The 26,942-nt window shown below is 37.3% G+C and overlaps 1 protein-coding gene across 2 annotated transcripts; it reads right to left on the bottom strand.

Moving 5' to 3' along the window:
- Positions 1 to 11,150: 11,150 nt before the first annotated feature.
- Positions 11,151 to 25,154, bottom strand: LOC100856515 (alcohol dehydrogenase 1-like). 2 transcript variants are annotated; one of them, XM_038582056.1, is made up of 9 exons: positions 25,016 to 25,154; positions 21,813 to 21,914; positions 18,816 to 18,954; positions 16,227 to 16,314; positions 15,862 to 16,081; positions 15,399 to 15,659; positions 13,712 to 13,847; positions 12,683 to 12,821; positions 11,151 to 11,405 (listed from the first exon to the last, which is right to left on the bottom strand). In XM_038582056.1, the coding sequence occupies exons 1-9, from the start codon at positions 25,031 to 25,033 to the stop codon at positions 11,381 to 11,383; spliced, it is 1,128 nt and encodes a 375-aa protein (XP_038437984.1). In that variant the 5' UTR covers positions 25,034 to 25,154; the 3' UTR covers positions 11,151 to 11,380. The 2 variants fall into 2 exon arrangements, with proteins under 2 accessions (XP_038437984.1, XP_038437985.1); XM_038582057.1 differs by lacking the exon at positions 25,016 to 25,154 and having other exon boundaries at positions 21,813 to 21,932.
- Between the last annotated feature and the right edge of the window lie 1,788 nt (positions 25,155 to 26,942).

The raw sequence follows: 26,942 nt of genomic DNA, 5'->3' as shown, positions 1-26,942 counted from the left end.
ACTTTGTGCCAAATCCTTTTCTAGGCCCTAGGAATCTATGGTAAACTTGATGAATAAGGTCCTTGATCACAAGAAACATTCATTCTAGTGGAGAGAGAGGACAGCAGGGAGGCACTGAACAAGTTAATATATACATCAATAATTTTGTGTAGAGATAAGTGCTATAAAGCTGGGTATTGAGGTAGCACTTGAGGGTGAAGTGTTTGGATAAGGTGTCAGGGAAGGCTTCTTTGAAGAGATAATAATTGAACTGCTGACTGACAGGAAGGAGGCAGCTTTGCAGAGTTCTGGGGGGAATAGTAGTCTAGGCAGAAAGTTTTCCCTTGATATTTGGTTACTTTAGTTTTCTATTTCTTGAGTCAACTTTAAAAATTTATGTTTTCTCAGAAAATCATTTATTCATCAAGAATTACAAACATATTTGCCTAAAAATTTACTTAGCATTTTCTTGTAATGAAAAGAAAATGTCTGTCTTTGGTTAGTCCTTTTCTCACTCTTAATCCTGTTTGTATTTTCTTCTCTTGATTTGTTTTGCTCAAGGTTGCTGAGAGTGATGTGGGCCCTGGTAAAAATTGCTTTTTAGACTCTCTAGAGATAATAAACTGTTTTGATATCTTTGCATGGGATCTGTATTTATATTTTACATAATCAGGCCTGAGGCTCTGGTAATTTATGCCCACTTCCTTCTCTTTTATCAGCCAGATCTCGTCAGTTTTTTCTCCTAATATGTAGGACCACTTTATAAAATGGAGGCAGGGAGGAGTATGTGTAGAACTCCTGTGATCCACTTGGGTATCTCCTAATATTCTATTGTACAATTGTAACTGTGAACAGACATTGCAGCAACCATTGCTCAGGAATACAATGATTTCCAAGTGCTCAGATCCTTCATGGATAATGATGGGCCCAGCACCAGGTAACTCACTAAGACTTGCTAAGATGATAACTAAAGGAGAAGGACATTTAGAATGGATCAAGAAGAGGGAGATAGTGAGTGGTAGTTGTAGTCCTGAGATGAACTGAAGCAATGGAACCTCTGGTCATCCAGTTAGCGTCTGTTTTCTTAATTCTCTTCAGGAAGAAGGACATGGGAACCACGGACAAGCTGCTTCTGATCATGCAAGAAGAAATGGATATGGTGCAAGGGGCAGACTACGGTGGCTATGAAGTGAATTCTTGGGTCTCCTCAAGAGATTTCCCTGCTGTGGGGAGCATAGTAGATGGAAGGCCTCCAGTTGCCACCCCAACAAATGCTGACACTATACTGCCCTCTAGGATTCTATGTAATGCTGTGCTGCTGCTGCTGCTTATGTCTCTGTCTTCAACAAAGATTCCGTTTCTCAGAGTTACAGGGAAAAATACCCATGGCTTAGCCAAGGTGTTAATTCAAACTCAACTTAAGTCAGGGGGTTCTTTAAACTCTACAGAGTAGCATTATAATGAGCAAGGCCCATAACCCTAAAGACTCTGGAGGAAGAAGCTTATAAACAACTTAGAGAGAACTCCTTCAAAGTATAGCCAACTACTACCGAAAAAAGACATCCACAACCTGACTTAGTTAGAAATCCAAAATTAATAAAAAGTTTATACAACAGAATAACAACACCAAAAAGTTTTGGTGGCTCTATAATGTGGGTTCTAAATTAACATCTGCTGAGATGCACCAGATGGCAAACTTTTATGGACTTACTCAATCCTAGGGCTCAAGGTATTGTTATACCTATGGATTTTACTGAATTTAAACAAGGTATCATATTGATTGGAATATCACTAAATTGACATAAAACACCCCCTATACTCTTAGGGGTATTGCCAAATATAAAACAGAGGGAAGTTAAGTAGTTTTCATTTCAACCATCAGAATTATTGCCTTGTGTAAATTTCCTATGGTTAAATAGCTCCTTGTCTTAAAATATCTCCTGGGCATGGAGAAATTGGGCATGGATGCTCTGGCCAGCAAGTAATAAATTAAATTAAATCTTTGGCATTTATAATTGCCCTGAGAGAATAACCTCTTGTCTCTAATTGAAGTACTTAATATGGCATAATATAAATTATAACAGGGCTTTTAAGGATTGAAACCCATTATAAAAGATCTATGTAGAGGAAGGATGATTATTCCCACAGTTTCTCCATTTAACAGCCCCATTTAGCCTACTCTCAAACATGGCAAGAATGAATGGCTTTTCGTGGTGGATTACCACAGTTTGAATGCTGTGGGCATACGCATTAAGGCCCCTGAACCAATATCATTGAAATGAAAGACTACATGCAATTAGTAACTGGAAAATATTTTGGTATTATAGATTTGACTAGGGCATTCTATTCTGTGCCTATTTTAACAGTCTTTTTTAAAAAAAAGATGCTCTTTATTTATTTGAGAGAGAGAGTGAGCATGAGTGGAAGGGAGGGACAGGGGCAGAGGAAAAGCAGACTTCCCACTAAGCAGGGAGCCTGACTCCAGGTTGGATCCTAGGACCCGAGATCATGACCTGAGAGGAAGGCAGACACTTAAAGTACTGAGCCACCCAGGCACCCCTCAACAGCCTTTTAGTTGTGGTTTACTTTTACCTTTGAAGGTACACAATATCCCTTTACTAGCCTTGAGCTGTCTATTCATGTGATGCTTTGACAACCCTGCCATTGCACAAAATCCCTACAGGCTAACTCTCTAATTGCCATTAGAGTGACAATTGCTGGCCATGTACTAGGTTCTTTTGTAACAGAAATTTTTACAGGCCCTGAGTCTAGGACCTTCCATACCCAATTGCCTTTTAAGCATGTGTCATGGAAGCAGTACCCTCTACAAGCATGGCATCACCTTTAAATCCTCCTTGCTAAAATGAAAATAAGGATTCTACAGGATAAAACCAGATCTCTGGCATATGCCACCTGCAAGAGGGGGTGGCCTTCTATCCTTAGTCCCTTGTCAGATGCCATGGTGCTGGAAGAAGTCACCCATCTCCTGAATCCATTAGCTATATGGGGAGCTGCTTGGGATCAACTGAATGAACAGCAAAAAAGAGTTTGTTTATTTTGCAGATGGCTGTGCCACCATCATACATATGGGCCTCCAAGGAAAGTTGTTGATTTTCATCTCTTACCCTGAGCGTCCCTAGTGGGGGGTGGGACTCAAGGGTCAGCACAATTGGCTGAACTTCAGGTAGTCATTCTTGTAATAGGGAATGTCCTGGGCAGCAGTTGGCTCCATATGCACTTTCTTACAAATTTGCACACTACGGTCAAAGATGACTATCTGGCTCAACTGATGGCAACAGCAATTCCTTATCCAGGATTGCCCCCTCTGAGGAAAAGGAGTGTGAGAATTTCCTGCCTCACAGATAAGCAAAAATATAAATCAAGACCACATATAGATATATACATGCTAAAGCCATAATGAAGAACTTATCCAGACATTCCTTATCAGCTTCAGATTTACAGACATTATTGATAGTGACTAAATCACTGATTTCTCTTCTAAAACATGCAAAATTAGACTTTTGAAGAAGGCAGTCAGTAGAATTTTTACCTCTCTTTCTAGCCTCAGGCTTGTTGGCCATGTACAGAATCCTTTCCATAATGACTTAGGTTCAAATTCAACTAGATTAAACAAACAGAAACCCTATGGAACTCTCACCCTAGCCTTAGCTTTTAACCCAAATAAAAGGCAGAGATAGTCACCTCAACTTGCTCTCTTGTGTCATTTTTTGGACCTGGTTGAGAATCTGTTCTCTTCCCACCAGAAAACCTCATTATATGAGTAATAAAATTTTTCAGTTCTCTTGGTGTGTGTGTGGTGGCATCATTAGTCTTGACATTTTACCTATTAATTAAAATATGGACAAAAATAACCAGTTACAATTTGGCTACTTTTCCATTTTTAGTCAAAAAAATTTTTTTTTAGATTTTATTTATTTATTCATGAGAGACACACAGAGGGAGAGGCAGAGACATAGGCAGAGGGAGAAGCAGGCTCCCTGCAGTGTGCCTGATGTGAGACTTGATCCTGGGACCCCAGGATCACAACCTGAGCCAAAGGCAGATGTTCAGCCACTGAGCTACCCAGGCATCCCAAAATTTTAATTTTTGTATAGGTTGCTGCCTTCATTGCTAGTTAATATCTGAAGGGAAGAGTGACATTTTGAAATACGTATATACCTATAATACTATCACAAGTAAAATAATGAACATATCTGTGATGCTCCAGAATTTCCTCTTGCTCCTTTGTTAATCTGTCCCTCTGGCCCCTCTCCATCCTTCTGCCTATCCTCAATCAACCACTGATATGTTTTGTCACTATAGATATATTTGCATCTCATAGAATTGGAATTTTGAGATTCATTTATGTTCCAATGATCAGTAGTTCATTCCTTTTTTATTGTGGTGTATTGTTCTACTGGATGACTATATCATCCATTTATTTCATTAATGGACACTTTGGTTGTTACTATTGTTTGATTATTATAAATATACTACTATGAATATTTGTGTACAAGATTATTAAAGGACATGCTTTCCTGTTTCTTGGGGAAATATCTAGGAATAGAATGGCTATGTCATATGGTAGGTTTATATTTATTTTTTTTATAAGGGAACAGCTATTTATTTTTTAAGGTTTTATTTTAATTCCAGTTGGTTAACATACAATGTTATATTAGTTTCAGATTTACAATATAGTGACTCAGCAATTGCATACATTACCCTGTGCTCATCGTGACAAGAGTGTTCCTTATTCCCTATAGCCTATTTAGCAACTGTCCCCAGTCCCTGCTGGAAGCCATCAGTTTATTCTCTATAATTAAGAATCTGTTTCTTGATTTCTTCTCTCTCTCTTATTTTTTCCATTTGTTTGTTTGTTTTGTTTCTTAAATTCTATATATGAGTGAAATCATGTGGTATTTGTCTTTCTTTGACTGACTTATTTCACTTAGTATTATACTTTCTAGCTCCATCCATGTTGTTGCAAATGGCAAGATTTCATTCTTTTTTAATGACTGAATAATATTCCACTGTGTATATATACCACATTACCTTTATCCATTTATCAATCAGTGGACATTTGGGCTGCTTCCATATCTTGGCTATTGTAAATAATGCTGCTATAAACATAAAGGTGCATGTATCCTCTTGAATTAATGTTCTTGTATTTAGGTAAATACCTAGTAGTGTGATTACTGTATCACAGGGTAGTTCTATTTTTAACTTTACGAGGAACAACTTTACTGTTTCCCACAGTGGCTACACCAGTTTGCATTCCCACTAGCAGTCCACAAGAGTTCTTTTTTCTCCACATCCTTGCCAACACCTGTTGTTCCTTGTGTTGTTGATTTTAGCCATTCTGACAGGAGTAAGATGATATCTTATTGTTGTTTTGATTTGCATTTGATGAGTGATGCTGAGCATCTTTTCATGTGCCTGTTGGCCATCTGTATGCCTTCTTTGGAAAAACTATTCCAAAACATACAAGAAGAAGAAAAACTTCTAACTTCATTCTATGAGGCCAGTATCACCCTGACACCAAAACCAGACAAAGACATCATTAAAAAAGAGAACAGGTGAATATCTCTCATGATGGAGATGCCAAAATTCTCAACAAAATCTTAGTAAACTAAATCCAATAATACATTAAAAAAACCCATACATCATGATCAAGTGGCATTTATTTCTGAGATGAAAAGGTGGTTCAACATTCAAAAAACAATCAATATGTCACATCAATAAGAAAAATCATAAAAAGCATATGATCATTTCATTAGATGCAGAAAAAAAAAGCTTTACAAAATCAGTGATTTGGTCACTATCAATGGTACATCCCTTCAATACAAAAACCCTTGCAATATAGGTCTAGAGGGAACATACTTCAACCTAATAAAGGCCTCATATGAAAAACCCTCTGCCAACATCATACTTAATGATAAAAAACTGAGATCTTTTCCCTTAAGGTCAAGGACAAGACAAGGATGTCCACTCTTTCTTTTATTCAACATAGTACTGGAAGTCCTAGCCACAGCAATCGAACAATAAAAAGAAATAAAAGGCATCCATATTGGCAAGGAAGAAGTAAAACTCTCACTTTTTGCAAATGATGTGATACTGTATCTAGAAAACCCTAAGACTTCACTAAAAAACTACTAGAACTGATAAATGAATTCAGTAAAGGATACAAAATCAATGTAAAGTAGTCTTGCTCTTGGTTTCAAGGAGTATCTCATCTCAGTTCACCATTCTTCACAAATATAGTTTTGAGACAATTTGTAAAAGTCTCCAGTGAACAACCTCCTCTCCTCTCTCAGAGACCTTCCTTGAGATTGTAGGGTTGTCCCTTCTCTAGCAAGCTTCTCTTGATCTCACACTGTAAGGAACATGGGTAGAGCTAAGCTTCAAATTAGCCATCACATTGGGTAGAATAAACCTCAGAATAACTTCATAATATTAGAAAAGCAATGATATAAAAATAATACCAAATGCCTATCTACTATTTTGGGAGGTATAAAACCATTTGGTTCTCTTCTGAAGTTAGGCTTGGAGCTTTGCAAGAGGTCCTTCCTTGGAAATGGATATTAAAGCAATGCACATACACATGCACACATACATTCACAGAGTTCTAGTCAGCCAGTCAGGAGAAAAGCTAATGCAGAAGCATATCAACCCATGTAACAATCTAAAGAAGAGCATCTACCTATAAATTAACCTAGTCATTCATTCTTGAATCAGAATGCAAGAATGCACTACACATAAAAGACATAACTAGCAGCATATATGTACAATGGAATATTACTAAGCCATTAAAAAGAATGAAATCTTGCCATTTACAACAATGTGCATGGATCTAGAGGATATTATGCTAAGTGAAATAAGTCAGTCACAGAAAGAGAAAAACCATATAATTCCATTCATATATGGAGTTTAAAAAAACTCAAATGAACAAAGAAAAGAGAAAAACCAAGAAACAGACTTTTAACTATAGAGATCAAATTGTTGGTTGTGAGAGGGAAGGGGGGGGGTACGTGGGTGAAATAGGCAAAGGTGATTAAGAGTACACTTACATGATGAGTACGGAGTAATGTATAGAATTGTTGCAACACTATATTATACACTTGAAACTAATTTAACACTGTATGTTAATTATACTGGAATTAAATAAATAAAAATCTACAAAAACACATATCTAGCAGCATCAATTATAGTCCATACACACACAAAAGGTACAACAAATAGAAGACTGACTTTTTAAAAATCTAATATATATGCTTAGGATGCAGATGATACTGATTTTATGAAATAAGAGGATGCTATGAAAAGAGAACAAAGAAGGAAGCATTCTTGGAAAGTTAAAGCATGATTTCTCAAATTATAAATTATAATAATGTGATGATGATGGAAGTCCTTGAAAATCATCTAATAAAGAGAAACCCCCAACAAAAAAAGCCTAGAAATTATAACAGGAAAAAAATAAAGGGGGGCAACACAGGATATCAGGCAACTAATTGAACTATTAGAGAAAGAAGAAGGGAATTTTAAAGAAATAAATAGAATATTTCTCAGATCTGAAGGTATACAATACTTAAAAAAAACTCTCATCAAGTATTTAAAACAATTAACAATTTGTATGTAGAATAAAAGTGGTGAGCGTGGTCATCCTTTTCTCCTACTTGACCTTAGGGGAAAAACTCTCAATTTTTATCCATTGAGTATGATTTTAGTTGTGGGCTTTTCATAGACGGCCTTTATTATTTTGAGATTTATTTTCTCTAAAGCTACTGTGTCTAGGGCTTTTTTTTTTTGTCATGAATGGATGTTGTACTTTGTCAAATGCTTTTTCTACATCTCTGCATCTCTTGAAATGATCATGTGGTTTTTATTCCTTCTGTTATTGATGAAATTGATTTGTGAATATTGAACTACCTTCACAGGAATAAATCTCACTTGATTGTGATGAATGATTCTTCAAGGAATTGTTGGATTTTGTTTGCTAATATTTTGTTGTGGAATTTTGCACTTATATTCATCTGAGATACTGGCTATAGTTCTCTTTTTTGTGTAGTATCTTTATCTGGTTTTGATATTAGGGTAATGCTGGCCTCATAGAATGAATTAGAAAGTTTTCTTCCTATTCTGTTTTTTGAAAACCTTGAGAAGAATAGGTATTACCTCTTCTTTAAATGTTTGGTAGTGAGGAGCCTGGCTGGCACAGTTGTTTGAGCATCCAACTCTTGGTTTTGGCTCAAGTCATGATGGGATCGAGCCCTGTGTTGTGCTCCATGCTCAGCAGGGAATCTGCTTAAGATTCTCTCTCTCCCTCTTCCTCTGCCTCTCCGCACTGCATGCTGTCTCTCTCAAATAAATAATTAAAAAAAAATTGGTAAAATTCATCAGTGAAGCCGTCTTGCTCTGGACCTTTTTGTTGGCCATTTTTTGATTACTGATTCAACTTCATTGCTGGTAATGGGTCTGTTCAAATTTTCTATTTCTTCCTTGTTTCAGTTTTGGTAGATTATATGTTTCTAGGAAATTATTCATTTCTTGGTGGTCCAGTTTGTTGGCATATGACTTTTTGTAATATTCTCTTACAGTCTTTTGTATTTCCATGGTGTCAGTCACTTCTCTTTCACTTCTGGTTTTCTTTTTCTTTTTGATGAGTCTGGTAGAGTTTTATCAATTTTGTTGATTTTTTTTCAAAGAAGCAGCTCCTGGTTTTATTGAGATATTTTTCCCTGAGTGACATTCATTGGAGAATAGGGCCTGCAGACAGACCAAGATGTCTGCCCCCAGCCCACTGCACAGTCGAACTGATGTGTATGGTGTTTTTTCCCCCTTCTTGTGGCAAGAGTCACTTTGGGGTGGTGTTGACCCCTGTTGGGGCTGATTTGAAGACTGCCACATTTGTGATGCCACTTTGGTTGGATTCTTGCCTAGGGTGTGTTAGAGGGGGCAGGTATGCAGAATCCAGGGGTAGAGCATGTGGTGTTTGCACAGTTTGGGCTAGTCTGCTGTGGGAGGGGACTTACAGCTGCTCCTTGGAAAATTCCTGCTGAGGCTGAGTTGGAGGGGGCTGGTCCACAGAAAAGCACAGGAGCAGGGTGTTCTGTTAGGTAGCTAGGTGGAGACTTTGTGCTGCACTGTTTTCTGTAGGTATGTCCATATATCTAGGCCAAGTGATGCAAGAATGGGGAGTAGGAGGGAATGGCATCTGCCAGTTCCTCTGTTCTTGGAGAAGTCTCTCAAAGATCCTTACCCTTCTAGTATACTCTCTGAGATTAGTAAACAAGTCTCCCTTTCTTATGCCCCTGGTGTTTTTCAAACTTCTACTTCTATGCTGTATCTCAATGGGGTGTTTGTTTTGCTGACTCTTTAAGGACAGGGACTCAGTTCCCTAATACCTTCTCACTCTCCCAGAGCTGAGTCTGCCAATTTTTAAAGTTCCGGGTGTTAAGCCCTACTGATTGTATAGATTCATGAGGTTAATCTCTTTGGTTTTCAAAGCCAAGTATTACAGGAATTCATCTTCCTAGTGTGGCTTCCTGTGCTTGGGGTGCCTGTGGTGAGATCTGCTCTTTCCCCCTCTGCACTCATGGAGTCCTTTCCTCTTGTGGACAGTCTTAGGGGTCATTTTAGCTTCCAACTATGTCTCTGCCCTTCCCTTTTTAGTGTGGCCTCTTTACATTTAGCTGTGGAGAGTCTGTTCTGCATCTTTGGATAATTTCCTGATTATTTACATTGATGTGGGTGTTATCTAGGTGTATCTGTGGGAGGAGGTGAATGTAGGGTCTTCATACTCCACCATCTTCCTTGGAACTCCCATGTACTCATCTTTTATGTTGCCATCATTTATATATACACGTATCTATATATTACTTATACATGTTTATTCTAAAATTTGACATAGTATATAAGAAGTAAAGTAGAAGATAAAAATCTCCTTTCTACTTGCTCTCTCATTTTTCTTTCCACAGAGATTTAAAGAATGGAAAAGGGGATCCCTGGGTGGCTCAGTGGTTTGGCGCCTGCCTCAGCCCAGGGCGTAATCCTGGAGTCCCGGGATAGAGTCCCATGTCGGGCTCCTTGCATGGGGCCTGCCCTCTGCCTGTTTATGCCTCTCTTTCTCTCTCTCTCTCTCTCTATCTCTGTGTGTGTGTCTCTCATGAATAAATGAATAAAATTTTTAAAAAAGTAAAAAATGGAAAAATAGTTTTGTTATATATTGGATAGCCAGTTTATGGCCCAGCTGCTAAAACCAATAAAATAACAACACTTCACAGTCTTGTTGTAGATATGGTGAACTGACAAGGAGAGAGAGGATGCAAGTCTGATCAAAGTCATATGTGCTGTTTTCTTTCTACTTCCATTCAAACTCTGTAGTTATCCATGATTCCAATAATGAGAGGTAAGCAATGGGAGTTAGTGGGCTGAATCTAGCTTATGGTCTACTGGCCTATGAATTTGGGAAGAACACCTGGGCAGTCATGGGTCCCCTATCCATATCCATATCTATATCCATATATACTTAGCAGAGCCACATTTTAGAAACAGAGCTCCTAAAACATCAAGCCTCAGATCTTTTCATTTTTAAATTCAAGAGAAATAATCCTTGACTTCCTATTTCCTCCATTCTCTACCCCCTACTCCTTGTTTCCTTCACAGCCCAAAATGAGTTTAGTGTATCTTTTCACTCTCTACTCAGTTTCTGGAGCTCTTGTACTAACAGATTGTACTCTTTTTGCTTCCCTCATAGCGATTTATTTATACCACTAATATAAGATTTATAGTAATATATGATAGCCTTATATGTTATATACATGATAGATGTTAGAAGTTCAAAGAATAATATGACATGGTCCCTACCTAAATAAGTCACCAGAGTACACTTGATTATTTACTAAATGCCAGTCACTGTGCTAAGTACTTCCTATGCATCATATAATCCTCATTGCAGCCCTGTGTCTTAGGAAATATTTTCTTCATTTCACAGAAGATAACAGAGAGACTAATTAATTAGCCCAACATTAAATGGGTGACACAGCAAATACTAACATCTAGGTAATAAAATAATAGAGTCCACATTCTTAAATCATTTTTCTTTATTATTTAAATTTATTTATTTATTTATTTATTTATTTATTTATTTATTTATTTAAAAGATTTTATTATTTATTCATGAGAGACACACACACACAGAGAGAGAGAGAGAGAAGTAGAGACACAGGCAGAGGGAGGAGTAGGCTCCATGCAGGGAGCCCAATGCGGGATCCGATCCTGGGTCACAAATTATACTACATTTTCATCTTTGATATTCTTCCTCTATTCTGGAACAATCAGAGAGGTGATACAGGAAAGAATGAAATCCCCAAGGATGCCCTTGCACCTTTTATCATCTGGGATCTCAGAACAGCAGAATACAGCGGATGCTGAAACATAAAAGTGCAATAATAAAATGATTGAATTGCTTAGGAAACAGTGATTTCAGCAAAACAGTTTTGCACAGTATCATATGAGGTTGCATTGTCCGCCTTCTCACTTGTTCCCCCTCCTGACTCCTCCTTCAACTTAGTTCACTTATATGAAATATCACCTGATCATCTGATTGGAATCATCATTAATATCATCACCTGATATGGTGAAAGCAGGATCGTCAGGATCCAACATCAGAAAGGAAGGACTCAGCATTAGAACCCTGTTCCCTCACGCTACATGACCACAAAGACATCCAAACCCTCTGCTACAGCTTCTGATCAGCTTCTGTGAGCCTCAGAATCTAGCACTGTGTCCAATTAAGAAAGAAGAAAAATGCATTTTTGGGGTATTCCTTTTCTTTTGCAGTGTGTCTGCTGCCTGCTAGATCCCCTCCTTGCATTTTTCATAATCTGTTTATAAAATTTCAGATGAGTTTTCTTGATTCTTCATTCCTGACTTAGATGTGCTGACATGCTAGGTCAAAACCAAGAAAGTGTTATAGTGGGGTAAAATTTAAAGACCTAGTTAAAAAAAAAATCACTTAAGCAGAAACTGTAGGTAGAGTTGGGGAAGAGAATATGAAAGGGAGATGTGCTTCGAATCAGAATGAGAAAGTCGAATCATTCATCACAGGAGTAATTCCTCACTTACTTATTGCTGCTAGTTGTCTACTGTGTCTCTGGCACTTAGGACAGTCCTGACAAATATTGCACTATCACTAAACAGACATTGAATGAATAAAGGGGCTCATGAGTGATCACTCCATCCCTGCTGGCTGAAGCAGAGTGACCATTTGTCAGAAATAATGTAAAAGGATTTGTGCTCTAGATGGAGGCTAAACCTCTGCCTCTAAGATTCCTTGCAGTAGTTACTCCAGTAATGTCAACTCATTCATTCTAGATCATTTCTCTAATCAGAAAAAAAAAAAAAAACATAATAGACCGATGTAATGTGGAGTCATTATTAGCATTATATCGAAATCTTCAACATTTAAAAAAAAATAGGTTGATGTGGATCTTTCCTAAAGAGTGGCCTACAGGTAAAACCTTATCCTGGTGACAGTAGGATAGAACATGTGAAAGATATTGACAGTAGGGAATAAGGTAGAGCATGTGAAAAGTATTGAGGATCCAAGTAGCCATCTCTTTCTCACAAAACCACTTGGAAATGTTTGAGGAGTCACTAGCACTGTGAATTCAGGGTATAGGAGATCATCAAATAAAGCACTCATGTTTTTCCAGCATGGTACAACTCGAAAGCTTTGTGGAGTTGGTCAAAAGGCAACTGATGGGTTACTAATGGATCTATATTAATTTTATTTTGCAGGTAATCAGTCACTAGGTGGTGAATACAGTCTCTGGTTTTATAATCTGCAAAACAAAAAGGCCTTTGTAATAACATTTGAGAAGTGCCAAACCAACCGAAAAAAAAAATTATGTCAGGGAGATTTTCTTCTGAAAATTTGACACTGAACATGGAAAATAAATCATTTATACATCAGAAGCCATTGACTACTGTTGCTAAGTGTGGCTTCTATAGAAGTCCTGTTACCTAGAATTCCTTTGGAGAAAAGTTGGGTCAATATTCACATGTTACTGAGTTGAAAATGATCCTTTTAAACTAGCAGTCTCTAGCTCACTTCCTGGGCTTACTATTGCATAAACATTTCCTCCTCTGTGTATTCACACACATGGAGATGGCACTGGGAATTTACTATCAGAGAAATGGGGTCAGATGAATATTAATAGACTAGATAATAGAATATTATCTAGATATCTATTATCAGATAGAATATTAATTGACTAAAGCTGTTGGTCAATATTGTTCATAAACAAGGGCCCTTCTGGAAAGATAAAAGCCAGCATCAAAACACTAGGTTGGTGTTACATACTTTTATGTAATCTTACATATATATATATGGTGTCCTATAACTACCTAAGAAGCTTTGCTGCTAAAAGAGCACAACAAACCCACCAGCATGGAACTGAAGTTGACTGAATTATTTGAAACACCGGGAAAACCCAAAAAATACTTTGCAGGGGATAAAAATTGTATTTGAACTTTAAAAAAAAAAAACCTATTTAACTAAATTAACTGAAATTGACTTACAAAATCTGCAAAATTTTCCAACTCATTGGATAAGTTTTTTCTACCATTATAGCTCTGTTTCCTCAAGGAGAGGAATTTTGGTCTGTGTCTTACCAAGTTAGAAGGGATTTCATGAGAGAAACCAACCAGTGCCTCCTATTCACTGACCCACCTCCTAGACATACACCCTTCATCGTCCGGCCGGAGACAATCATCGGGGCGTTCAGGGAAAGCTTCGAGTTTAATGGAGCTACTCCAACAATCAGACAAACACCATAGCTCCGGTGGCAGGAATCCCAAGCAGCAAGCTGATAAAGACAATAACGACCATAAGCACTTTCCCACACATAAGTAACAACCACCACCAGAGGTGGAAGGAATCGTGTTGCTAGATCTGAACCTCTTCCAGGCCAGATGCTGCCTCCAGGGTTGCCTGTAACAGGACCTCACTAGCGAACCAGTAGAGCTTAGTGGCAAGGAGCACAGCCTGTGCTAGCTGTGTGACCTTAGGTAAGTCACCTAACCTTTTTATACCTCAGTTTCTTCATTTGTAAAAAGAATGATACTATCATAGAACTGTTATGAAGATTAAGTGATTTATCATTCTTAGAACATTTAGAACACTGTCTGGCATGTAGTAAGGACCATATACTTGTTAAATGAAATTACCTGTTGCCTTTTATCTGGACTTTCTCACTTGCTATGGTTCTCGGTCTGACTCATTTGTATTAAAACAAAACAATTATATACATATTGTGTGTGTGAAGCTTTATTTTTTTTCAAGGTTTTATTTATTTGTTCATGAGACACACACACACACACACACACACACACACACAGACAGAGGCAGAGATACAGTCAGAGACACAGGCAGAGGGAGAGAGGCAGGCTCCATGCAGGGAGCCCGATGCGGGACTCGATCCCGGGTCTCCAGGATCACGCTGAAGGCTGAAGGTGGCGCTAAACCACTGAGCCACCTGGGCTGCCTAGAAGCTTTATTTTTTTAAATTCACTTTTGTAGGGGTATACAGTGTGCTTCTTTATATCTATTTATTTTACTTCCTTTTCTGGTTCATAACCCTGTTGTCTTTCTCCTTTCTTCTTTTTTGCCTTATTTTCTCTTTCCTGTTACCTATATCACTACCTTTTCTTCCTTTATTTTTCAATCAATTACATTAAGTACACACTGAGACATATTAAATGTTTACATTTTGTCCTCTAAATTGTAAGACCCAAAATATGGTGCCTATTTTATTCACTCTTCTATCCCTAGAACATAACATATTGGTGCATAGGAATTCATTTTTTGAATGAATGAATGGTTCTAATAGAGGACCCATAATTATCATGTGAATTAGATAATGTTTATGCTTAAATATAAAAGCAAATATGCAGAGCTAGGAACAAAGAAAAGGGAATACTGGTATTATGGCCTTTTGAATCTTTAAACTTTGTGTACTGTAATAATATATTTTTAAGTATATATTGCTTTTATTTTTATTTTTTTAAAGATTTTATTTACTTATTCATGAGAGACACAGAGAGAGCAAGAGAGGCAGAGACACAGGTAGAGGGAGAAGCAGGCCCCATGCAGGGAGCTTGATGTGGGACTCGATCCTGGGATTCCAGGACCATGCCCTGGGCCAAAGGCAGGCGCTAAACCACTGATCCACCTAGGGATCCCCTGCTTTTATTTTTAAATAAATGTTTTAGAGTGCATTTATGTTCTGTTCTTATAGCTGGGGTCTACAAGTCCAAAACATATGTTCAGGAGAGTTTATACCAATCTAGGTGAGGATATTTAACACATACTTCCCTCCGCCTTAAGCATATAATCACCATGCCCCAAGTCCACATACCATGGTATCACTGAGTCCAATAGCCTCAAAGGCAAAGTCAGCACCAACTCCTGTCATTTCCATGACCACCTGCTGGACAGGCTTCTTGAATTTTTGAGGGTTGAGACAATCAGTGACCCCTAATGCTCTTGCCCGGGGAAACTTCTCCTCATTGATATCAACCCCAATGATTCTAGAAGCACCAGATGCTTTACAGCCCATGACAATGGCTGAACCGATTCCACCAAGTCCAAAGACCACGCAGGTGGAACCATGAGTGACCTACAAATTCACAAGGAATGTTTATATTAGGAATCAAACCTGGGCACATATGTAATTAAGAAAACAAGCAAACAAACAAAAACAACAGTTGAAACTTTCGGCTCTATAAATAACAGTTGAATGTTTAGACTGATTGGCTTAGTTTTGATGTTTTCCAGGCAAATCACTATGACAGACACTAACACACAGGTACCTTCCTCACCTTGGCTGAGTGCACAGCAGCCCCATAACCTGTAGGCACCTCACAACTTATGAGACTGACTTTATCCATAGGAGCAGCATCATCAATTTTTGCCACTGCAATCTCAGGAACAACAGTATATTCAGTGAACGTGCTTGTGCGGAAAGAGTGATAAATCTTTTTTCCTTTGCAAGTAAATCTGCTAGTCCCATCCAGCATTAATCCAGAAGAAGGTAGAACACTGTTCCGTGGTGGCATAGACACAGGTAGAGGCAGCAGCATAGACACAGGGATTTGTAAAGACAGAAGCGAGTACCTTTAGTTACAGGTCAGTACTTATACAATATCAGCAATTTGATAAAAGAATAATAGGGTAAATTACTAACTCTTGCTTCTCACAGAAGTTTCCTTTGGGATGCAAGCAGGAACTGCATTCTCTACACTGTGGAATAATAAGTGTGAGGACTTTATCTCCTATATATAAAAAAAATAATACAAGCATTAGTTTAAAACATTATTGGAACAGAAATACAATAATATGTTTATAAAAGTTTCATTGGATGGCTTAAAAACTTGCAGGCAGGTTATAGCAGCCAGGATAACATTGCCCATTGCTGTTTTCTTTTTAAGTTTTTATTTAAATTCCAATTAGTTTGAGGTATACAGTATAGTGATTCAGCACTTCCAAGTGCCCTCCTTAATACCCATCATCTATTACCCCAATCCCCCACCCCCCTTCTGGTAAACATCAGTTTGTTTTCTATAGTTGAGAGTCTGTTTCTTGGTTTGCCTTCCTCTCAGGTATTTTTTTTTTCTTTTCCTTGCTTGTTTGCTTAGTTTTTTAAATTCTACATATAATTTAAATCGCATGATATTTCTCTTACTCTGACTGACTTATTTTGTGTAGCAGAATACTCTCTAGCTCGATCCATGTAAGTGAAATCTTGCCATTTGATGGCATCTTGCAAGATTTCATCGTTCTTATGACTAATATTCCATTATATATATATATATATATATATATATATATATATATATATATATCACTTCTTCTTTATCCATTCACCATTTGATGGACACTTGGGCTGTTTCCATACATTGGCTATTGTTGATAATGCTGCTGTAAACGTTGGGGTCCATGTGTCTCTTTGAATTAGAATTTTTGTATTCTTTGGGTAAATATCTAGTTGTGCACAGTTGTTGGATCATAGAGTAGTTCTATTTTTAATTTTTTGAGGAACCTCTGTAGTGTTTTCCAGAATGGTTGTGTCAGTTTGCATTCCTACCAACAGTGCAAGAGGGTTCCCCTTTCTCTGAATCCTTGCTGACACCTGTTGTTTCCTGTGTTGCCCATTACTGTTTGGAAGGAGAAACTATATAACCTGGTTTTAGAAATGACATTATTCTTTTGGGCAAATAATGGATATTTGGGAATATTTCTTATAGGGTAGATAGTTGTAGGTCTGCTTTCCCCCTGCTCTGGAAATAGAATGAAACTAAGAATGAATCTTAAAGATGTTATCTAGCTTAACCCTTTTGTTTTTCATTTGAAGGATTTAAGCCCCACAGTGTAGTCACCTGCCTAGAGTGGTCCAATCAGGTAATAAGAAAGCACTTTTCATTGAGTCTTTTTGCCCATGGTGGCACACTGACTCATAGCAGCCTCTGACATATTTTCTTTAGTGGGGCTTAGTTCCTAGATATGCTAATTCCAGAGAATAAAAGGGATCACTCTCCATTTGCAGAGGGAGCACTTAATGCAGAGGGTAGTTTTAGGTTGCAGAGTTCTGGACACGATGTTGATTATATTTGGATCCAGTCATTAGTTAGCACACCTGGGCTCTAGGGTGACAGGCTGGATGGGGTCTAAAAAGAAAATTAATTAACACAGTCATCACAGACTTAGAAAGGCCTGGTCAGAGGTCTACAACATTGTTCTGGATGGCCCCTACAAATTTTCCTAACAAAGAAATAGCTCTCTCTCCTTTGGCCTCTTGCAGAGTTTAGATGGCATTAAAATCTCTACAAGTTTATATAAGGCACATGTCTTCATTGGCTCTTAAAAATTCCAAAGATCCTGGATCTCAAATTCAGGAGAACTTTTGGTCTTTTATCCTTTCCCCTCCAAATGTTCATTGTTTTCCACAAAACTTTCAATGGATTTTTTTCTAGCTAAAGAGGAGTTAGAGCATATATTCCACCTGTTTGCATTATGTTATTAGACACATAGAGATTATGCTTTTTACTTTTGTCCTCCTGTGTGCCTAGTGTCAGATGCATGGTAGACATTCCATAATTTTTTGCTAAATCAGTTCCCCAGTAAGAGCTTCACAAGTGTCCTGACCATGCATTTTCTTAAATCTCTTGGTGTGCCTGGCTCCAAGCTGTGAGGTCTGTAATATCTTAATCTGTGTGATTGCTCTTATTCATTCTATTCATTTCAGTCATGCTAAGAATAGCTATGTCAAGATCTTTTTTGATAGTCTGGGAAAGAACATATACTTGCTTTCTTTGATTCTTTGAAATATATCATTATCATCCTGTCAATGAAAAGTCAAATTCTGTATTCCAGTTGATTAGAACATTCATTTGTCAAACATTCTAATGCATTCTAATCCTGAGACAGGTACTATGCTAAGCATGTGAGGGGTACAAATATATGTAAGAAACAGTCTCAATATTTTTCAATCATTTAGAATTCCACTGGTCCTATCTCAATACTCATTTAGCTATGGATATATATACTTGGCTCAGCGACTGGCCCTTTGGATTGCTAGAGAAGACAGCAGAGAAACTGTGTGAGTCTTGGAATCACTGGATACAATTAATATAATGATAAATGATTAGTTAGAAGAGTCTAGAGGCAAACCAATTTTTTCCTGTAAATATGTTAATACATTTTAAGTTCATCCTCTGTGCAAAGTTGTTCTTTGGGAGGCTGTTTGTGAGCAGGGTCCTATGTCCCCACTTCTTACCTGGTTTCACTGAGGTCACACCTTTGCCAATACTCTCCACAATCCCAGCTCCTTCATGGCCTGGGATGAAAGGAAAGATTGCTGAGAGTAATCCTTTTATTGCATGATCATCAGTACCACAGATCCCTGTAGATGCCAGCTGCATAGGAATTAAGTGACAAAAGATCAATTGGTTTGGAAATTTTCTTTCTTTCTTTTTTAAATCTGAGATTGATTATTAAATTTTTTTTTACATGAATTATGTCATTTTATCCCTATACCAATCCTCAGAGGAATCAGGACAGGTCTTATTGTTTCCAATTTAGAGATGAGGAAAGGGAGATTCAAAAATTGAGAATGACTTGTCCAAAGTCATATGACACATGTTCAGATCTGGAAATAAATTTTTGTTTTTTGAAATCTATTCTGTATATATAGGTCATCAGATAGTTTTGAAATATGAGGGATAATTGCATACAATGAAGGACTTTTTGCCCACATTATCAATAGCACCACCATTGAGAAACAAAGAATTTTAGGCCCATATTGTGGAATGTTTTTCCTGTGCTCTGGGGAAATCTGTTTTTAGCATTTTAAACTTGTATGTTGAAAATATTCTTTAAATTAATAATATTAAATTGGGGGGCCTGAGTGGCTTAGCAGTTGAGCGTCTGCCTTTGGCTCAGGGCATGATGATCCCAGGGTCTGGAATCAAGTCCCACATCAGGTTCCTTGCGTGGAGCCTGCTTTTCCCTCTGCCCATGTCTCTGCCTCTCTCTGTCTCTCATGAATAAATAAATAAAATCTTAAAAAAATAAATTAATAACATAAAAGTGAGTTTCAGTTAAAATTAACCACTGTAAAATTTAGTTGACATTGAGAAGTTTTTTTTGTTTTTGTTTTTGTTTTTTTTTAAAGATCACGCCCTGGACTGAAGGCGGTGCTAAACCTCTGAGCCACCCGGGCTGCCCGACATTGAGACATTTTAAAACTTAGTTAATGGCCTGAGTTTTCTTGTCTGTTAATAGGCCTGACCGAACTACATTGATCATAAAAATGAAGCATTTCATATACCATGGTCCCTAAATAACTGCTCCGCTGCAATACAAGCACAAAAGCATGTGCCCGAGCATACCGACTGCTTTTCCAGTAAGTGTAATGGGAGCGGCCGAGTTTATAACTGGAACACTGGGATCAACTGTGGCATAGGATTGTGGCTAATCGCTAAGTAGATATGCTCATGACAACTATGCTGTGCTTTGGGTTCCTATTAAAATGGCTTCAAGGGCAGCCTGGGTGGCTCAGCAGTTTAGCGCCTGCCTTTAGCCCAGGGCCTGATCCTGGAGACCTGGGATCGAGTCCCACATCGGGCTCCCTGCATGGAGCCTGCTTCTCCCTCTGCCTGTGTCTCTGCCTCTCTCTCTCTCTGTGTGTCTCGAATAAATAAATAAAATCTTTAAAAAATAAAAATAAAAAAATAAAATGGCTTCAAGATGCTATCAAAGGCTAAAAATGTTGTTTTAGGTATGCAGCAGTCTGGAATCTCCTCATTAGGTTTGTTCTATATATCAGATAAGAATATGCAATTATTTTTGGGAGGTTGTCTCTAGCAGTAAGTGGAGATGGAACTGTCTGTGCTTATGAACAGATCCAGTCCGTTAGCTTGATTTTGTCCAGGGTTCAGTGTGGTGTTGCTCAGGTTCTTGCTGCTGCAACTTCTACCTTGGTGAATCGTGGATTAATTATTTGGGTTTTAGCCTTTGTAGCAAAGGAGCGTATAGGTGTAAGAACAGAGCATATTGGCTAATTAACTAGGAAACATTTCGGCAGATGGTGACCCAGTACAAAATAAATACTAATTAAAAGCTGTTTGGATGGCTCATAAATAGAAAAATATAGCTTCTGAATAGCAGTCAGATAACTAAATTCCTTTCTCTGTGTACGTTCTTATCACCTTTCGTTTTATTTTTTACAATCAAATCTTTAGCGTAACACTGGACATGGAGCTGATAATTTAGTTAATGTTACTTCCCATTTTCTCCTGTTTTGTCTTTCACTGCCTGTCTTTTTCTACTTTCCTACTTCCCTTCACTCCCTTTCCCTCTGTCATCTTTACAATTCCCTTCATTTCTTTTTTCCTATAACCATCCTCCTATACCCTCTACTTTGATTAGATATGGTATGGACTAGAAGCATGTGGCTTTCACTATCTGTTGTGTTCATTAAATCAAGAGTTGAGTTTCCTAAGTCTCAAATTAGAAGATAGATGAATTTAATATTTAATAAGATTTAAAGCAATAATACTCCTAAAATTGGGTATTTAATGATTTGGTAAAGTTTGACTGAGAGTTGATATGAGTGGCAAGGAGCCTTTTCCCATGCCTGATATAAGTTCTGTTCAATAATTGTTAACTCTTCTCAGTTGCTTTGGATACTATTATGGAGTCCTAGATGCTCATTCCTAGAAATTGAAATTTTACCGCACAGTGAACTTTTTCAGACAAACTCCAAGATTATTATAATGTATGAGCCCAAAACAACAGAGATGGAAAATTAGTCTGTTAGTCACTGCATATTCCTTTGTTGACATCAACTTTGTGTCATAGAGGTAGGAGGAAATGCACTTCTTGTCTTCTTTCCCTCAAAAATGAAAAAAAGTTACCACTTAAAACACCTTCTAGGTCACATTGTGAGGTATATAGGCCTATGATATTATATAATTTAAGTAAAAATTTCAATACTGGCAAAAGGATTATGTGGATGAGTGAACTACCACTACTTTACAAGTATGAAGAATATCTTAAACTTTCATTACCTCTATTCATTTATCCTAGTTTTACAATTTCCTCTTTTACAAAGAAAAGTGGACAGACCGCAAATGCAAATTTTATACATATTATATATAATATATATGATATATATAATATATAATAATAATATATAATATATATATATGAAACTGAACAGGAGTTCCTTACATTTACCTTCATAGGTAAAAGTTAAAAAACTTAAATTTACCTTAATACGCACTTCCCCAGCCTTTGGTGGCTCAACTTGTACTTCCTCAATTGAAAGAGTAGAATTTGCTGCCCAGGCAATGGCTGCCCGGCATGTAATTGTCTGTGGACACAATGACATTAAAATGATATCATTTAGTGAAAAATTTTAACTTTTATTCCGATCATACAAATGACACTTATTTGTTATAAATAGTAAAAATACGAAAGTCAAAAAGAAACAGAAGAAAAATCATTGTAATTTCAGATACAACCTGTTGAAATTTTAGCATATCTCCTTCCGGTCTCTTAGAAGAATTTTGATATAGTTGAGATCGTGTTTATAAGCAATTTTGTATTCAGCTTTTTTCTAGTAACCATCACCATATATTGAGCATTTACCATTTACTTGTCAGTAAGCATTTTCTCATGACTTCAGTATATGTACTGCCAAAACGAGCACTTCTCATGACTTCAAATGCTTTGTAATCAGAATTTTAAATGGCTACTTTATATTTCATCCTGTGAATGTGTCCCAATTTGCTTTGTAACTATCTAGACATGTCATCATTTTCATTGTTTTAACTATTCTAAAGTATATTGTGATAACCAACTTTGTTCATAATTTTGACTTGCTTGGTTTCCTTAAGTAATGATTACTTTGGAAAAGATAAAGACATTATTAGGGCTAAATTGATTTCCCAAGCTGTTTACAGAAATGTTGAATAATTTGGCACAATTCCTAGAAATGTAAAAGAATATCTGTAAACATTATTTATTCCACTCTCATCAGCATTGACAGTAGTCATTAAAAGCAAAGTATCCAATAGGTACAAAAAGCTATTTATTTATTTATTTATTTATTTATTTATTTATTTATTTTTTAGCTATTTCTTTTCACTAGCACTTTTTGAATGCTAATGATGTTGAGTATATTCTCTGTCTTATGTAGTCATATGTATTTTCCTGTTTTGTGGAGTGTTTGGTCATATAGTTAATGTAAGTATCTACTGGCATCTTGGCATTTTTCTTATAATTCATTTGACCCCTTTACACATTAAAGGAGTGAGCTATTGTCTGTCAGCTTATTGTACATCATTTTCCCTGGTTGACATTTGAACCTTAATTTTTATGAAGTTACATGCATTCATGTGCACACACATTTTAAAATTTTGGTTACTCGAAGTATCTTCTCCTTGTTATTTATTCCATTTTTATACTTTGGAAATTCTCTCCCTGTAGAGACTAAATATTTCTTATCTTCTTTCTAGATTTTTATAGTTTGCTTTTTAAATCCTTTACTCTTAAAATTATTTTTTGTATGATGTGCAATTATAGAATCTAAATAATTGTCCTAGTGCAAACTCTTGATTGTTTCTCTAATTTCTGCTTGAATTAGCCCCTTTACTATATAAGTTCTTATATTTACAAGTTTCTCTTTGGAAGCTGTTTCTATTGTCCCATTTATCTTCTTGACAGTTCTTGCAGCAGCATCTTGATGATTTTAATACTTTAATTTTTTTATATATCTTAATATCTGGTGGGATTAGTACCCTTTATAATTTTATGTATGTTCCATTTGCAAGTTTACTGCGCTAGTAATTGTAAGATATACTAAGCTGACTAAATCTGTTATGTCTCCAAGAAATTTAGATACCACTACAGGAGCTAATATATGTCTTATACTACAAAGAAAAAGGACAAATGCCAAGAAAAGAAATTCAAATAAAATGATACAAAAAAATTACTTCTGGGGTGCCTGGTTAGCTCAAGTGTCTGCCTCTTGGTTTTGGCTCAGGTCATGATCTCACGGGTTGTGAGATTGAGCCCCGAATCTGGCTTCTTGCTCAGCTGGGAGTCTGCTAGAAAGATTCTTTCTCTCTGCCCCTCCTGCCCACACTGCCCCCTCTTAAAATAAATAAATAAGTCTTAAAAAAAGAAAAGAAAAACATTATTTCTTTCAGGATGAAATAATTCTGCTTTTACCTACCAAACTCAAGTAAAAATTTATACTTTATGAAAAAACTTCTGTAATTTCTTTTTTTTTTTTTTTTTTAAGATTTATTTATTCAGAGAGGGCGCAAGAGAGGTAGAGACACAGGCAGAGGGAGAAGCAGGCATCATACAGAGAGCCCGATGTGGGACTTGATCCAGGGTCTCCAGGATCACACCCCGGGCTGCAAGCGGCGCTAAACCGCTGCGCCACCAGGGCTGCCCTGTAATTTCAAAATGATACACACAAGGCAAAAAAACTTGGAAAATTCAGACTAGGGTACAGGGGAAAAACTGCAAGGTTGGCACCCAGCTATTACTATTTATAACATTTTAGGGTCTTTCCAATTGATATCCTATATGTGTTTGTGTAATCATACTAAGAATATTGTTTTACAGTCTACTCTTGCAGTTTGCTTTATAAGTGCTTTATAGGTAATTTAAAATGATCACGTAGGATTTTATTTACTATAATATTTATTTAACCAGTTTCCTAATATCTGACACATCTCACTTCCAGTGTTATACTTTTTATTTTTTGAGACAGAGAGAGAGAGAGAGAGAATGAGAGAGAGTATAAATGTTGGGAGGAGTAGAGGGAGAGGGACAAGCAAGCTCCATGAGGAATGCAGAGCCCAACATGGGGCTCTATCCCACAATCCCAAATCAAGAGCTGAGCTGAAATCAAATCAGAGGCTTAACCAACTGAGCCACTCAGGCGCCCCTCCAGTGTTATACTCTTAAAAACAATGCTATAGTTAACATGTATATAAAAACAACCTATGGGACACCTGGGTGGTTCTGCAGTTGAGGGTCTGCCTTTGGCTCAGGGCATGACCTTGGGGTTCCGGGACTGAGTCCCACATCGGGATCCCTGAGAGGAGCCTGCTTCTCCCTCTGCCTATGTCTCTGTCTTCTTTCTGTGTTTCTCATGAATAAATAAATAAAATCTTTTAAAAAATAAATATTTCCTTTGATTAAATTTCTGAGTCAAATGATAGGCATATTTTTAAGATATTTGATACAATGTTGTCAAACTATCACCCAAGAAGTGTCTAGTAAGCTATTTTCCCAGCAGTGATGTTTGAGTTTCTGCAGGTGGGAAAACATTAGGTATTATTAGAAATCTTTACTAATCTGATGGGAGAAAATGGTGTCTTAATTTTGTTTCAGTGTACACTTTTTGGACAAGTAATGGAAATGACATAGATCTATTTTAAAAGTAGCACTTACTTTGTCTGAAGTGTCCATGGTGAGTTTTCTTCCCTTGATGCTTTAAAGGTATAGCTGAGAGGACTGCACTTCCTTGACTGCTCCTGGGCAAGCCACACAGATTATTTATAATGTTTGCACTTCGAAAGTTATTAAAAGTAATGACATAATCACGCACCAACAAGGGAAAACCAGACAGGTGAAGTGGTTGGTAAATAAGTAAAGGTGAAGGAATGTGGGAGAGTGATTGGGGAGGGAGCGGGTTAAAACAACGATGCTGAATAAGGAGAGCTTAAAAGGTAACAGTGAGGGACACCTGGGTGGCTCAGCAGTTGAGTGTCTGCCTTTGGCTCAGGGTGTGATCCTGGGGTCCTGGGATCGAGTCCCACATCGGGCTTCCTGCATGGAGCCTGCTTCTCCCTCTGCCTTGTCTCTCTCTCTCTCTCTGTGTCTCTCATGAATAAATAAATAAAATCTTTAAAAAAATAAAAGGTAACAATGAGTGAGTGAGAAGGCAATGAAAGGATTATTAAATAATGTGAATCAAGTGATAGAAACTAAGAGGAAGATCATCTACTAATTAGTTAACAATGTGAATGTCAGTTACATGAAACGTATCCTTGGATCCAGGTAATGGAAGTACAACACAGGGTCTCTGGGAGTCAAAAAAGATGGAAAAAGCACAAATAATGATACAAAGTACTAAGAAAAAGCTGAGAAGACAGTAACAAAGATGATAAATGCTAAAAGCAATATGAGGTCATTGTGAATGATTAGAGAGTTTTATTTAAGTGAGACTTGAACTGCATCTGGAAGAAAGAATTTATATAAAATAAAGTAATGGGTAGCATATTCAAAATGAGAGTTTGAGCTTAATCAAAGAAAAGTGAAACTGCATGATGTTGACTTTGGGTAATGCTAATAATGATGATGATGATGCGATTCCTGATAATGATAAGGATGATGATGACCTCAGGCTACCTTTTAATATTTGCTTACTGCAGTGTTTCTCTACATCAGAATGTGTAATGGGAGGTTGTTAAAAGTTTATAACTCTGGCCATACCCTTGATATTCTGGCTTCTGCTGGATAAGGATCCCATGGCAAATAATAGACTAGAAAACATCAAGGTATGACTTATTAATTGGCAGAATAAGACTGTGAGTTCTTTGGTTGGCTACTCAGGCTGCCCCTAATTCACATCTCCTAGACATTATTTGTCCAGAGCTTCCTTGGAGGAGGCCAATGAAGCAATTTCTCTCCTGAGAACATATTATCTTCACAGTTCACAGTTACTATAAGGAGAGAGTAATTTGGGGCAAGCTTCAGTAATTAGTACCTCTCGAGGTTTGGAGTTTTTCTGGCAACAGAACTCTCTTAGCCCTCTAGTCAGTTGTTTATAAGTTTCATTTTAAGTGTTTTATATCTGTTAATAATTCAGAAATCCTCTCAGGGTCCTGGCCCTAACACTGCTTCTATCTTATCATAAAGCCTAGGGACTAACCAATATCCTCACATACCTAGGATATTGTGAAACTCTTGCTATAAGACTTGGACCAGAAACTGAGCTCGGGTGAGGCTTGGTTTCTTTGCTCTGAAACCTGGCCAGGAGAATGCTCTTGGGAGGCATGTCAGGTGACTATGCTTTATATAGGGAAGGGTCACCTTTACGGGCAAGATAGTACAAGAACAGAGGTGCTTGGATGGGATTGAAGGAATTTAGGATTGTTCATTCTTCTCTATCCTTAAATAACCTTGCTCTACAATACCCTGGTCAGGAAGATTTCTGCCCCAATGGACTACTCTTGGAACCTACACATTGTCCCTATTCAGCAATGCTTGGATGATGTGATGTTCAATATTGCCTGAGAAGATTGACTGTGACTCGAAATGAATGAATGTGCTGATGTGAATGATCTTGTTCAGAAGGTCCAGTTTGGGCTTGTCT

This window comes from Canis lupus, chromosome 32, assembly GCF_011100685.1.
Source record: "Canis lupus familiaris isolate Mischka breed German Shepherd chromosome 32, alternate assembly UU_Cfam_GSD_1.0, whole genome shotgun sequence".
Taxonomy (NCBI): Eukaryota; Metazoa; Chordata; class Mammalia; order Carnivora; family Canidae; genus Canis; species Canis lupus.
The sequence above is the reverse complement of the archived record's forward strand: the minus strand, read 5'-3'. Positions and strand labels throughout refer to the sequence as shown.

What these genes read in the sequence shown, in the direction of transcription:
- LOC100856515 (XM_038582056.1), bottom strand. An exon ending in CTGGGGAAGTGCGTATTAAG is followed by an intron (nt 18,955 to 21,812) that starts GTAAATTTAAGT and finishes ATTCCTATGCAG; the next exon opens with CTGGCATCTACAGGGATCTG. An exon ending in GAAGGGTGTATGTCTAGGAG is followed by an intron (nt 12,822 to 13,711) that starts GTGGGTCAGTGA and finishes TTTGTTTTGCAG; the next exon opens with ATTATAAAACCAGAGACTGT.